A 14,884-nucleotide genomic window follows, 5' to 3' on the forward strand; every position below is an offset into this window, starting at 1 on the left:
TTGCGAGGCCACGGCGGGATGTCTACTGTTGTGTGTACACCCCGGCCACGGGGTGTAGTACCAGCTCTAGTGGGGGCTTTGGGTGAGCGCTGGTTAAGCGCGGTGGCACCACGCACAGCGTGCGGTGTGGGCTCCCGTTGAGAGAGCGAGAGAGTGTCAGCCAGCTGGGGTTACGTTGGGGGCCATAATACTCTGGCTGACCCGGGGACACGTGACCGGATGATACTGGAGAGGGGCCACCGATGGAGGGGGCCAATGAGTGGTCACATGGTCGGAGAAGAACTCTCGACATTCTTTGGGTAAGGGCGAGAGAGATCGAGAAGGTGGGCGAGGCGAGAGGCGGAGCCTGCCCCAGCCCGGCCCGATATAGGTGGGGGGGGGGGGGGGCTGTGAGGAGCTCGGGGTTCTTACTATTGGAGAGGTAGGAGTGTGTTGTGTTAATAGCCTGGAGTATGTTGTGATAATAGCCTTGGAGTATGTTGTGTTAATAGCCTGGAGTATGTTGTGTTAATAGGCCTGGAGTAGGTTGTGTTAAATACCTGGAGTGAGTTGTGTTAATAGCCTGGAGTATGTTGTGCTAAAATCCTGGAGCATGTTGTGTTAATAGCCTTGTGTGTGTTGCGTTAATAGCCCTAGAGTGTGTTGTATTAATAGCCTTGAATGTGTTTTATTAATAGCCCTGGAGTGTGTTGTGATAATAGCCTTGGAGTATGTTGTGTTAATAGCCTGGAGGATGTTGTGTTAATAGGCCTGGAGTATGTTGTGTTAATAGCCTTGGATTATGTTGTGTTAATAGCCTGGAGTATGTTGTGCTAATAGCCTGGAGTATGTTGTGTTAATAGCCTGGAGTGTGTTGTGTTAATAGCCTGGAGTATGTTGTGTTAATAAGCCTGGAGTGTGTTGTGTTAATAGCCTGGAGTGTGTTGTGTTAATAGCCTGGAGTGTGTTGCGTTAATAGCCCTGGAGTGTGTTGTGTTAATAGCCTGGAGTATGTTGTGTCAATAGCCTGGAGTATGTTGTGTTAATAGCCTTGGATTATGTTGTGTTAATGGCCTGGAGTGTGTTGTGTTAATAGCCTTGAGTGTGTTGGGTTAATAGCCCTAGAGTGTGTTATGTTAATAGCCTTGAGTGTGTTTTATTAATAGCCCTGGAGAGTGTTGTGTTAATAGCCTGGAATATGTTGTGTTAATAGCCTGGAATATGTTGTGTTAATAGCCTGGAGTGTGTTGTGTTAATAGCCTTGAGTGTGTTGGGTTAATAGCCCTAGAGTGTGTTATGTTAATAGCCTGGAGTATGTTGTGTTAATAGCCTGGAATATGTTGTGTTAATAGCCTGGAATATGTTGTGTTAATAGCTTGGAGTGTGTTGTGTTAATAGCCTTGAGTGTGTTGGGTTAATAGCCCTAGAGTGTGTTATTTTAATAGCCCTGGAGTATGTTGTGTTAATAGCCTGGAGTGTGTTGTGTTAATAGCCTGGAGTATGTTGTGTTAATAGCCTTGAGTGTGTTGCGTTAATAGCCCTAGAGTGTGTTATGTTAATAGCCTTGAGTGTGTTTTATTAATAGCCCTGGAGTGTGTTATGTTAATAGCCCTGGAGTGTGTTGTGTTAATAGCCTGGAGTATGTTGTGTTAATAGCCGTAGAGTGTGTTGTGTTAATAGCCTGGAGTGTGTTGTGTTAATAGCCGTAGAGTGTGTTGTGTTAATAGCCTGGAGTGTTTTGTGTTAATAGCCTGGAGGATGTTGTGTTAATAGCCGTAGAGTGTGTTGTGTTAATAGCCTGGAGTGTGTTGTGTTAATAGCCCTGGAGTGTGTTGTGTTAATAAGCCTGGAGTGTGTTGTGTTAATAGCCTGGAGTGTGTTGTGTTAATAGCCCTGGAGTATGTTGTGTTAATAGCCTGGAGTGTGTTGTGTTAATAGCCTGGAGAATGTTGTGTTAATAGCCTGGAGTATGTTGTGTTAATAGCCTGGAGTGTGTTGTGTTAATAGCCTGGAGTATGTTGTGTTAATAAGCCTGGAGTGTGTTGTGTTAATAGCCTTGAGTATGTTGTGTTAATAGCCCTGGAGTGTGTTTTGTTCATAGCCTGGAGTATGTTGTGTTAATAGTCCTGAAGTATGTTGTGCTAATAGCCTGGAGTATGTTGTGTTAATAGCCTGGAGTATGTTGTGTTAATAGCCTGGAGTGTGTTGTGTTAATAGCCTGGAGTGTGTTGTGTTAATAGCCTGGAGTATGTTATGTTAATAGCCTGGAGTGTGTTGTGTTAATAGCCTGGAGTGTGTTGTGTTAATAGCCTGGAGTATGTTGTGTTAATAAGCCTGGAGTGTGTTGTGTTAATAGCCTGGAGTGTGTTGTGTTAATAGCCTGGAGTATGTTGTGTTAATAAGCCTGGAGTGTGTTGTGTTAATAAGCCTGGAGTGTGTTGTGTTAATAGCCTGGAGTGTGTTGTGTTAATAGCCTGGAGTGTGTTGTGTTAATAGCCTGGAGTGTGTTGTGTTAATAGCCTGGAGTGTGTTGTGTTAATAGCCTGGAGTGTGTTGTGTTAATAGCCTGGAGTGTGTTGTGTTAATAAGCCTGGAGTATGTTGTGTTAATAGCCTGGAGTGTGTTGTGTTAATAGCCTGGAGTATGTTGTGTTAATAGCCTGGAGTATATTGTGTTAATAACCCTGGAGTGTGTTGTGTTAATAGCCTGGAGTGTGTTGTGTTAATAGCCCTGGAGTGTGTTGTGTTAATAGCCTGGAGTGTGTTGTGTTAATAACCTGGAGTATGTTGTGTTAATAACCCTGGAGTGTGTTGTGTTAATAGCCTGGAGTATGTTGTGTTAATAACCTGGAGTGTGTTGTGTTAATAGCCTGGAGTATGTTGTGTTAATAACCCTGGAGTGTGTTGTGTTAATAGCCAGGAGTATGTTGTGTTAATAGCCTGGAGTATGGTGTGTTAATAGCCTGGAGTTTGTTGTGTTAATAACCTGGAGTGTGTTGTATTAATAGCCCTGGAGTGTGTTGGGTTGATAGCCTGGAGTGTGTTGTGTCAATAGCCTGGAGTGTGTTGTGTTAATAGCCTGGAGTATGTTGTGTTAATAGCCTGGAGTATGTTGTGTTAATAGCCTGGAGTGTGTTGTGTTAATAGCCTGGAGTATGTTGTGTTAATAGCCTGGAGTGTGTTGTGTTAATAGCCTGGAGTGTGTTGTGTTAATAGCCTGGAGTGTGTTGTGTTAATAGCCCTGGAGTGTGTTGTGTTAATAGCCTGGAGTGTGTTGTGTTAATAGCCTGGAATATGTTGTGTTAATAGCCTGGAGTGTGTTGTGTTAATAGCCAGGAGTATGTTGTGTTAATAGCCTGGAGTATGGTGTGTTAATAGCCTGGAGTTTGTTGTGTTAATAACCTGGAGTGTGTTGTATTAATAGCCCTGGAGTGTGTTGGGTTGATAGCCTGGAGTGTGTTGTGTCAATAGCCTGGAGTGTGTTGTGTTAATAGCCTGGAGTATGTTGTGTTAATAGCCTGGAGTATGTTGTGTTAATAGCCTGGAGTGTGTTGTGTTAATAGCCTGGAGTATGTTGTGTTAATAGCCTGGAGTGTGTTGTGTTAATAGCCTGGAGTGTGTTGTGTTAATAGCCTGGAGTGTGTTGTGTTAATAGCCCTGGAGTGTGTTGTGTTAATAGCCTGGAGTGTGTTGTGTTAATAGCCTGGAATATGTTGTGTTAATAGCCTGGAGTATGTTGTGTTAATAGCCCTGGAGTATGTTGTGTTAATAGTTAAGGTGTTGCTCCTAAGGCAAAGTCTGCGAACCAATTGGACTCACTACATATTTATACTGCACCAGGAGGAATCCGATTGGCTATGGAGCTCTCTTTGTCACAAATGTCCAATAGGGGGCGCGGGATGAGAACGTTACAACAAACAGTACAAAAACACGACAGTGGTGTAAAGTACATGAAAGATAAATAGACCATCCCCATCCTACCAATGGCGGAGCCAGCAATGAAAAAGAAAAGAGGAGTTGTTAGTAAGGAGTTGTTAGTGAGTAAGGAGTTGTTAGTATGTAAGGAGTTGTTAGTTAGTAAGGAGTTGTTACTGACTAAGGACTTGTTAGTGAGTAAGGAGTTGTTAGTGAGTAAGGAGTTGTTAGTAAGTAAGGACTTGTTACTAAGTAAGGACTTGTTAGTGAGTAAGGAGTTGTTAATAAGGAGTTGTTAGTAAGAAGGAGTTGTTAGTAAGTAAGGAGTTGCTAGTAAGTAAGGAGTTGTTAGTAAGGAGTTGCTAGTAAGGAGTTGCTAGTAAGCAAGGAGCTGCTAGTAAGTAAGGAGTTGTTAGTAAGGAGTTGCTAGTAAGTAAGGAGTTTGTTAGTAAGGAGTTGTTAGTAAGTAAGGAGTTGCTAGTAAGTAAGTAGCTGCTAGTAAGTAAGGAGTTGTTAGTAAGGAGTTGTTAGTAAGTAAGGAGTTGTTAGTAAGTAAGGACTTGCCCCTTGCTTTTTACTCGACGCGTGTGCGGCGATGACGCAGCCATCGATCGAGGTGTCGAATTAGAACCGCGTTGTGTGATCGGCATCGCGCTCACTGAAGGTGTTGATGCTTTCAGGGAAGTCGTGGACTCTGTGTAAGCAACTGCGCACAATTCTGTGAGTCACTTATAACTGCTTTGCCGTTACTTATTGCCAATTATGGACTCGGACTATTGTCCTATCATCTCATAGAGTCCCTGGCACGTAATAATATGCCACGCAGTGGAAGGGGGGGTCGCAAAATGCCGATGTATTACTAATAAACCCCAATGATCCGATCGAAATTAGGGGTTTCGATCGGATCATTGGAGGGGCACGTGCCACCCCACCCCCCTTTGCATCCTAGCAGGCGACCTGATGATGATGATGAGAGAGAGAGAGACGCAAGCTCCAAATATACAGCAGCAGGCATTGTCAGGGTCGGGATCGAACTCCCGATCTCCTGTAGACCAGGCGAGGTTGTTAACATCACGAAGGCCGGCACGGCGCACGAGGAGGTGGGTGGCCAGCACCACGCCCGTCCGTCTTTGTGTCTCCAGCGGCGATGATTACTACACACCACTTAAACCAGGTGCTTATCTGAGGCCGAGTCTACCAAAGGGAGGCACAGGGATCGGTTCAGATAATCGCCCCCTGCTGGTGTTGGCGGCCATGAGTGGGAATCGAACTCGGGTCACTGCCAGGTTCGTAGCGGGTGAGTGAGTGGATGGGTGAGTGGGTGAGTGGATGGGTGAGTAGGTGAGTGAGTGGATGGGTGAGTGGGTGAGTGAGTGGATGGGTTAGTGAGGGGATAGGTGAGCGAGTGAGTGGATGGGTGAGCGGGTGAGTGAGTGGATGGGTTATTGGGTGAGAGAGTGGATGGGTGAGTGGGTGAGTGGATGGGTTAGTGAGGGGATGGGTTAGTGAGGGGATGGGTGAGCGGGTGAGTGAGTGGATGGGTGAGTGCGTGAGTGAGTGGATGGGTGAGTGAGTGGATGGGTGAGTGGGTGAGTGAGTGGGTGGGTGAGTGGGTGAGTGAGTGGATGGGTAAGTGAGGGGATGGGTGAGCGAGTGAGTGAGTGGATGGGTGAGCGGGTGAGTGAGTGGATGGGTGAGTGGGTGAGTGAGTGGATGGGTGAGTGAGTGGATGGGTGAGTGGGTGAGTGAGTGGATGAGTGAGTGAGTGAGTGGATGGGTTAGTGAGTGGATGGGTGAGCGGGTGAGTGAGTGGATGGGTGAGTGCGTGAGTGAGTGGATGGGTGAGTGGGTGAGTGAGTGGATGGGTGAGTGGGTGAGTGAGTGGTTGGGTGAGTGGGTGAGTGAGTGGATGGGTTAGTGAGTGAGTGAGTGGATGGGTGAGTAGGTGAGTGAGTGTATGGGAGAGTGGGTGAGTGAGTGAATGGGTTAGTGGGTGAGTGGATGGGTGAGCGGGTGAGTGAGTGGATGGGTGATTGGTGTGAGTGAGTGTGCCCTGGGGTCTTAGTTTCTCTCTCTCTCAGGGAGTTCAATATTGATGAATGATGATGGTGGTGGCGATTATCACGGTGCTGTGAGGTCATGCCCTCATGATGACCTGATGACCTCTGGCCCCCGAGCATCTGCTTACCGGGATCTGGGGCAGTCCATCGGAATCCATTCCCGGGGTAATACCTCTCAGGCTTAGGTCCTCAGGCAGGCGGGACTGGCGATTATACAGCAGCCTCTGCTTCAGCTCCCGGACGTAATGCGTGCCTGTGGTGAAGTTTGGGTTGAGTTACTCGCTTACCTGCACACCCACTCGCCTACTCCTTTACCCACACAGCCCGCTCATTCACTCACCCAATCATTCACCCACCTACCTACGAACCCTAAGCATGTGTGTATGTTGGACGTCTTTTGCATCATATGCAGCCAACCGTGATAATTATAAATGGAGGTGTCAGTCGCTCACCCACTCACCAACTCACTCACCTGCTCACTCAGAATGTTGGGGGCAAGTGCTTGTTAACGAGCAACTATGAAGGCCTGTACGGCACACGAGGGGGTGGGTGGCCAGCACCACGCCAGACCGCCTTTGTCTCGTCAGTGGCGATGTTTACTGCACACCGCACCAGGTACTCATTTGAGGCTTAGTCGACCGAGGGGAGGCCCAGGACGGGTTCAGATAATCGTCACTGGTGTTGGCCGTGAGCGGGAATCGAACCCGGGTAGCGAGGTTCGTAGGGCAGCGCGCTAACCGCTACACCACCGCTCCCCACTCACTCAATCACCCACTTGCCCACTCGCTCACCCACTTATTCACTCACCCACTTACTCATCCACTCACTCACCCTCCCACTGACCTACTCATTCACTCACTTACCCACTCACCGACTCACTCACCCGCTCACTCACCCACTCACTGACCTACTCACCCACTCACGTATTCATTCACCTACTCACTCACCTATCCACCCACTCACTCACCTACCCACCCTCTCACCTACTCAGCCACCAATCCATTCGCCCACTCTCTCACCCACCCACTACCCAACTGACCTGCTCACTCACCTACTCACCAACTCAATGGCCTGCTCACTCACCCACTCAATCACCCACTCAACCAACTCACTCATCTACTCACTCCTCCACTCCCTCACCCAGCCACTCACGCACGAACTCACCTCCTGACCGACTAACTCATCTGCCCACTCACTCACCCACCCATTCACACTTTTACCCACTCACTCACCCATTCACTTACTCATCCACTCACTCACTCACTCACCCACTCACCCATCCACTCACTCACTCACCCACCCACTCACCCTCGGTGAGGGAGGCTTCCCCTCTCTGGGTCGACTCAGAGAGGACGAGGAGCAAGACGACGAAGAGGAGGCCAGAAACCTTCATCCTGGATCTGTATGTGTGACTCGCTTTGTGGATGTCCCTGGATGGGTTTGTGTGGGTCTGTACGTGCCGCTCTCTGAGTCAATCGGTGTATATGTGTAAGTAGGCGTGTCCGTGGGCGTGTCTCTGTGTGAGTCTCTATGTGAGTCTGTCTTTGTGTGCTTTTCTGTGAGTCTGTGTAAGTCTCTGTCTGTCTCTATGTGAGTCTGTGTCTTTGTGCGATTCTCTGTGAGTCAGTGTTACTCTCTGTGTGAGCCTCTATGTGAGTCTGTGTCTTTGTGCGATTCTCTGTGAGTCTGTGTGAGTCTCTGTGTGAGTCTCTATGTGAGTCTGTGTCTTTGTGTGATTCTCCTTGAGTCTGTGTGAGTCTCGATGTGTCTCTGTTTGAGTCTCTATGTGAGTCTGTGTGTCTTTGTGTGATTCTCTGTGAGTATGTGTGAGTCTCTATTTGAGTCACTGTGTCTCTGTGTGAGTCTCGATGTGTCTCTGTGTGAGTCTATATGTGAGTCACTGTGTCTCTGTGTGAGTCACATTCTGTGTTTTTGTGTGAGTCTCTATGTGAGTCACTGGGTCTCTGTGTGAGTCTCGATGTGTCTCTGTGTGAGTTTCTATATGAGTCTCTAAGGCTCTCTACCTGAGTTTACATGTGAGTCGGTGTGTGTCTCTGTGTCTGGGTGAGTCGCCTCTCCTTTCCGACTTCCTGCGTGTACTCAGTGGCTCCTTCTCAGAGTGTACCCAGTGAATCTCAAGTTACCCACTGACCCACCTAGTAGCACACGAACCTACTCAACCACGCACTCACTAACCTGCTCATTTACCTACTCTACTCACACCCACACACTCACCCACTGACTCTCTCACCGACCGACTCATGCACTCACTCACCCACCCACTTACTCACCAACTCACTCATCTACTCATTCAGCTGCTCACTCACCCACCCACTTGCTCACTCACTCATCCACTCACTCACCCACTTACTCACCAACTCACTCACTTGCTCACTCACCCACTCACCAAACCACTCGCCTACTCATTCACTACTCAATCACCCATTCTCTCACTCACTCACCAACTCACTCACTCACCCACTTACTCACAACTCACTCACTTGCTCACTCACCCACTCACTCATTCACCCACTCACTCACTCACCCACTTACTCACCAACTCACTCACTTGCTCACTCACCCACTCACTCACTCACCCACCCACTCACTCACCTGCTCACTTACCTACTCGACTCACACCCATACACTCACCCACTGACCCTCTCACCGACCAACCCACGCACTCACTCACCCACTCACTCACCCACTCACTCACTCACCCACTCACTCAGCCGCTCACTCACCCGCTCACTCACTTGCTCACTCACCCGCTCACTCACCCACTCACTCACTCACCCACTCACCCACTCACCCACTCACCCACCAACTCACTCATCCACTCACCCACCCAGTCACCCACCCACTCAACCACTCACCCACTCACTCACCCACTCAACCACTCACCCACTCACTCACCCACTCACCCACTCACTCATTCACCCTCCCACTCACTCACTCACCCACTCACCCACTCACCCACCGACTCTGTGTCTATGAGTGTTAGTGCGGTGGTGCAGTGGTTAGCGCACCACATCTCACTACGAATCCCGGACAGACTTCGATTGCTGCCGATTGTATAAATACCAACACTGGGGAGACAAAGGCGGCCGGGCGCGGTGTTGACCACCCACGCCCTCGTGTGCCATAGTGCCGGCCTTCATAGTTTGCTCCATAACAGCCACTTGCCACGACAGTCTGTTACAGGCTACACGGGGGATCTTTGTCTTTGTGTGTTTGAGGGTTTGGGAGGTATGGTCCGACGTTTCGGGCAATGCCCCCTCTTGCAGGGCAGCAGTGAGGTCACGGCATCAACCAGTTGAGCCCTCCAGCCTCATCGTCGTGCCTGAATCCCAACTCTCTCTGCGTGTCCCGAGAAAGGGACATCGCCCGGAACGTCGCCGATCATGTATTTCCCCTTTTTTAAGGCCAAAGACAAAGCCTCCTCCACCTCCCCGTGTAGCTCACGTGAGCTGTCGGGGCAAGTGCTGTTAGTGAGTGGCGCCTATGAAGGCCGGCACGACACCACACGAGGGGGTGGGTGCCCAACACCACGCCCGGCCGCCTTTGTCTCCCCAGTGGCGATGTTCACTGCACACCGCTACACCGGGTACTCGTTTGAGGCTGAGTCGACCTAGGGGAAGCCCCAGGACCGGTTCAGATAATCGTCACCGGTGGTTGTCGGTGGCCGTGAGCGGGAATCGAACTCGGGTCACGCTGGGTTCGTAGCGCAGCGTAGCGCTAACTGCTGCGCCACCGCTCCCCACACGCCACAAACACACAGGGGGGGACGTGAGGTGAAGTGGAGTTCTCGGTCACCATGATCAGTGCCCCTCCCTCTCACCCCCCTCACCCCCTCACCCCCTCCCCTCCTCATCATCCCCCCTCACCTCCTTCCCCCCATCGCCTCTCACCCCCACCCCCCTCACCCCCTCCCCCCTCAACCCCTCCCCCCACCCTCCATCCCCCCCTTGCCCCACCCCTCATCCCCCCTCCCCCCCTTGCCCCACCCCCCATCCCCCCTCCCCCCTTCCCCCCACCCCTCATTATCTCCATCCCCTCCCCCACCCCTCCCCCACCCCCCACCCGCCCTCCGCTGGCGGAGAGCGAGGGACTTTCCTGAGCGATTCTCGGAGGCTGACGCGGTGTTTGTCGGTAGAGAAGTTGTCGATTCATTAAATAAATATTGTCACAGGCAGCGTCGTCGTCAGCAACATCATCACCATCAGCAGCATCAGCAGCATCACAATCAGCATCGACATGAGCAAAATCACCATCAGCAGCATCATCACCATCAGCATCATAATCAGGAACATCAACATCATCATCACCATCATCAGTAGCATCGCCATCAGCTGCATCATCATCACAATCATGATCATCATCATCATCAGTCGCATTACCATCATCAGCATCATAATCAATGTCGCATTATCATCACCATCAGCTGCATCATTATCAGCTGCATCACCATCACAATCAGCATCATCATCAGTCGCATCAGCATCATCAGCATCATCATCAATGTCGCATTATCATCACCATCAGCTGCATCATTATCAGCTGCATCACCATCACAATCAGCATCATCATCTTCATCATCAGTCGTATCAGCATCATCAGCATCGTCATCAATGTCGCATTATCATCACCATCAGCTGCATCATTATCAGCTGCATCACAATCAGCATCATCACAATCAGCATCACCATCACAATCATCATCATCACAATCATCATCATCATCAGTCGCATTACCATCATCAGCATCGTCATCAGCACCCTGAGTTGGTTCCCAGTGCAGCCCGAATTATTTAGAAGTGAAGTTAACGTATCCATTACGTTATCACTCGGCGACCATTCATATAATAGCATATCTCGCTGGTAATTAACGAACACACGTTCAGCGCTGATGCATTACCATAACGGTGCGCCTGGGCGGTCGAGGTTACATGAGGAATGGGGGTGGGGGGGGTGGTTATGAGTGTGGGGGGGGGGGCAGAATCTTACACCACCCCCCCCCTCCGGAAGCCACGACGCCACGGAGTCTGGGCCTACACTGGCAGCAGACACGCGAAGTGGCCAATCGGGGCAGGCCGGTCGGCGCGCGGGGTGGGGGGGGGGGCCCAGGGCTGGCAGTCGACGGCGCTGCGCATGATTGGCTGAAGGGCTTTCGTGGGCGTGGCCTTGCGGGCTTCCCATTGGGAGGGGCGGGGGCAAGTTAATGTGACGGAGGCTGTGGGGGCGGGACTCCGTGCATTTAAGGGAGCGCTACCGCGTGCGTGCGTAGGTGCGTGTGTGGGGGGGGGGCGGTAGCGGTGTGTTCGTCGTTCGCCCTGGGCCGGTGGTGCTCCCGCGGGAGGGTAGCCGGCGGCGCTTGTGGGATGCCGGCTGCGGCGGGTGCGGGACCGGGATCCCGAGACTGCCACTAGCGTTGAGCCGCCCAGAGCGCCGTCCGCAAGCGCCGAGACGGCCGCCGCGCACGCCCCCGGACTAACAATGCGTCGTCTCGTCGGCCCCAAGGCGGGGGCGGGGGGGGGGGGAGGGGGGAGGGGGGGGGGGGAAGCGTGCGTGAGGGTTGCTCCGGACGGTCGTCGATGTTTCGTTCCCCGCATCCGTTTTGTCGCCGCGGTTTTCTGTGCTTTCACCGACGCGTGTGGGGGCGGCGCTGCGGTAGGCTTACGGACTCCGGCGTTGCACAAGCGTCATGGCGCCGCCACACGTCCTTGCTTCAGCAGGAGCCTTTGCCGTGGCCACCACCATTCCTAGGTCCGGGCTTCGGCTCTTGATGCCGCAACTTCGTCTTCTACTCCAAACGTCACTTCGCCTCGAGCCCTCCCCTTCTACATCCCCAGGAGCTCTCCCCTTTAGTGCCAAGCTTCGCTCGCCTCGTTTTCCCTCAGCGCGCTAACCACTACTAGTTACAAGCCCATGGGCTGCACAGAAGTATAGCAGCCTCCAACCGTTGTTATTGAGCTGATTTGGCCCATGCCTTCAAATCACTCCAGCCCATGTGCCAGCATCATGACCCACTCAGGCATTCACGTCACCCAACAGGATGACCTTCTCGTGAGGCCACTTTAGCTAGCACCTGCGACAGGAGGTCATAAAAGGCATCTGACTCATCGGCCTTGCATGCATCCCTCCATTGATCATCTTTGGTGGGGGTATAAGTAATCACCACCACCACTCCTTGTCTCTAGTTGATGGGTAGGTGAGCCCAGAGTCGCCTGGGGCTTACAGCTTACCACACCTCACCGCCACGCTCCCACGTGCCATTTTTTATTTTGTTCAGAAGAATAACCATTCCCTGTTGTTGGGCAATTTCCTTGCCTGAGTAGACGACCACCCTTCGTGAATGGAGCCATAGCCAGTCCACCAGACCTCATGAATACTACAGAGATCCAGATGGTACCGGTCCAGCTCCCGACAGAGGAGTGGCAGCCTCTCCTCCGAAGTGAGCATTCCAACATTTCACATGGCCGCTCAAAGTGGCTTTTTTGCGGTTTTTGGAGGAACCCCGAGAGTAAGGATTCAGTCTCGTGGCTCCGCCAAATTGGGTTTGGCCAGGAGACATCATACTGTATATGTCTGTCCCCCCGGGGCCTCCGGCACAAGCTTCGTTTGATGCTTTTTCCGTGCTATCGTGGTGATTTATCTGAAGGTGGAGGGGTTACCAGCCCTAACACCCGTCCAGAGCCCCCATTTGACCCCTGTGGTGGCTACAAACGCCATGAGGGGAATGGCCAATCTAAATTGGCCCTGCCCCCGCGGCACTGCTCACCACAGCGTTGCCGTCTGGCACCAACGAGGAGGTATGGGGTTGTTTTGCTGGACACAAGGACAAAGATCCCCCGCATTGCCTGAACAGACTTTTGGGGCAAGTGCTGTTAGCGAGCACCTCTGAAGGCCGGCACGGCACACGAGGGAGTGGGTGGCCAGCATCACGCCCGGCCGCCTTTGTCTCCCCAGTGGTGATGTTTACACACTGCACCAGGTACTCATTTGAGGCTGAGTCGACCTAGGGGAGGCCCAGGACCGGTTCAAATGATCGTCACCGGTGTTGGCCGTGAGCAGGAATCGAACCCGGCTCGCCAGGTTCGTAGTGCAGAGCGCTAACCGCTACACTACCGCTAGACACCCACACTCTCTCACACACACACGTAATAACAATGGCAAAAACCTTGTGATAATTACTTTAAGGTAGGTTAACACGTAGTGGTAGCAGGCTTTCCCAAGCAATGATCAAGTTTTTTTTGGGTTAGATCGCGTCAATGTAATGCGTCATGAAACCCGCCACCACCCGACGCAGCCAATTAGTTAGGAGTTCAGCACTAACCGGTTTTCGTGTGCTAGAGAGTAAACCCACAACAACAACCTTTACGATTCGAATTACTGTAAAGTTTCGGTGATGATTACAACAACCAGCGAAACGTCGTCCCCCACTCGGTCTATTATTTGTCGAACGCAGTTTTGCCTAACGCGGCATTTCCAGGAACGTAACCACCGCGTTGCGCGAAGTCTGCCTGGACCCCAGAGCGCCGCGGTGCCTATGAGATGTTAACTACCTCGCCTGGTATGCAGGAGGTCGTGGGTTCGACCCCGACCCTGACCTTGTCTGCTGTTGTATATTTGGAGTTTGCGTGTCTCTCTTTCCCATCACCACGGTAGCTATGAGATGTTAACTACCTCGCCTGGTATGTAGGAGGTCGTGGGTTCGACCCCGACCCTGACCTTGTCTGCTGCTGTATATTTGGAGTTTGCGTGTCTCTCTTTTTCATCATCATCACCACGGTGGCTAGGAGATGTTAACTACCTCGCCTGGTATGGAGGAGGTCGTGGGTTCGATTCGACTCTGACCATGGCTGCTGCTGCTGTATATTTGGAGTATGAGTCTCTTTCTGTCATCATCACCACGGTCACTGTGAAATTTTAACTACCTCGCCAGATATGCAGGAGGTCGTGGGTTCGATATCGACCATGACCTTGTCTGCTGCTGTATATTTGGAGAATGCGTCTATCTCGCTCCCCATAGTGGTCGCGTCAACCTTTCTCCGGGCCCTCCGGTTTTTCCCTCCACATTTAGAGACATGGGTTGAGAGTAATTGACTGGTATAGTAATAGGTTTTTACCCTTTTATCTGGCACCAAAACTGACACCTTTAAACGAGGGATCATATTCTTGGTTCTTTCGGTAAAGTCACGTAGAAGGGAAACAATAAAATAATAAATATATACATATATATAAAACAATAAAATTCTCACGCCGTTTCGACTGCAACGCAAGCAATCATCAGCAGGTGTGAAAACCACAACCTGAAAATTTGAAAAAAAAAGTGTTATTTTTTAACGTTAGCACCACGGAGAGCGATTTGACAGTTTGTTCAGATGGACGAGTCCATCTAAGTTCAGAAAAAAGGAAGGGGGAGACGAAAAAAATAATGTATGCTGTCTGAAAGCCACCTTAAGCGTGATCAATCAATTAAGACCCGAAATGGTTTATCAAATCCTTCCAATGATTGCTATGCCAGAATCCATCTTCTCGGTTGAAATTGTCTCTGTGTTTGTATATGTCGATAGCCTCATGAACGAATCTCTCATGGTAGCCAGATGGCTTGCAAAGAACCTCTGTCTTGGAGAAGTCAATGTCATGTGAACCTACTGAATTATAACAGTGATCTGCCACGGCCGAAGTGTTGGTCCTACCGTGTTTCAGGTCTGCTTTGTGTTCACGGATGCGGTCCGAGACATGTCGTTTGGTTTCTCCAATGTAACTACTACCACAGAGGCAACTTAGTTTGTAGACGCCAGGGTACTGTATGTCCGGAATCACATCTTTTACAGACGGAACCAGATAAAAGATTTTATGTAATGTTTTGAATCGGACCTGGATCTTGCGTTTATTCAAGATTTTGGAGATCTTTTTTGTAATCCCC

General features: G+C 50.7%; 1 protein-coding gene across 1 annotated transcript in view; it reads right to left on the reverse strand.

The window, feature by feature from the left end:
• Positions 1–7,425, reverse strand: part of LOC116956902 (thymus-specific serine protease-like) — a 40,356-nt gene extending 32,931 nt beyond the window's left edge. Inside the window, exons 1-2 of the mRNA XM_032978776.2 lie at positions 7,262–7,425; positions 6,082–6,206 (exon numbers count right to left, since the gene is read on the reverse strand). Coding sequence (XP_032834667.2) covers positions 6,082–6,206; positions 7,262–7,346 — 210 coding nt within the window. The 5' untranslated portion in view covers positions 7,347–7,425. The remainder of the gene's footprint in view (positions 1–6,081; positions 6,207–7,261) is intronic.
• Between the last annotated feature and the right edge of the window lie 7,459 nt (positions 7,426–14,884).

Source organism: Petromyzon marinus, chromosome 68 (genome assembly GCF_048934315.1).
Source record: "Petromyzon marinus isolate PM22_M1 ecotype Great Lakes invasive population chromosome 68, UKy_Petmar_22M1.pri1.0, whole genome shotgun sequence".
NCBI classification, from domain to species: Eukaryota; Metazoa; Chordata; class Hyperoartia; order Petromyzontiformes; family Petromyzontidae; genus Petromyzon; species Petromyzon marinus.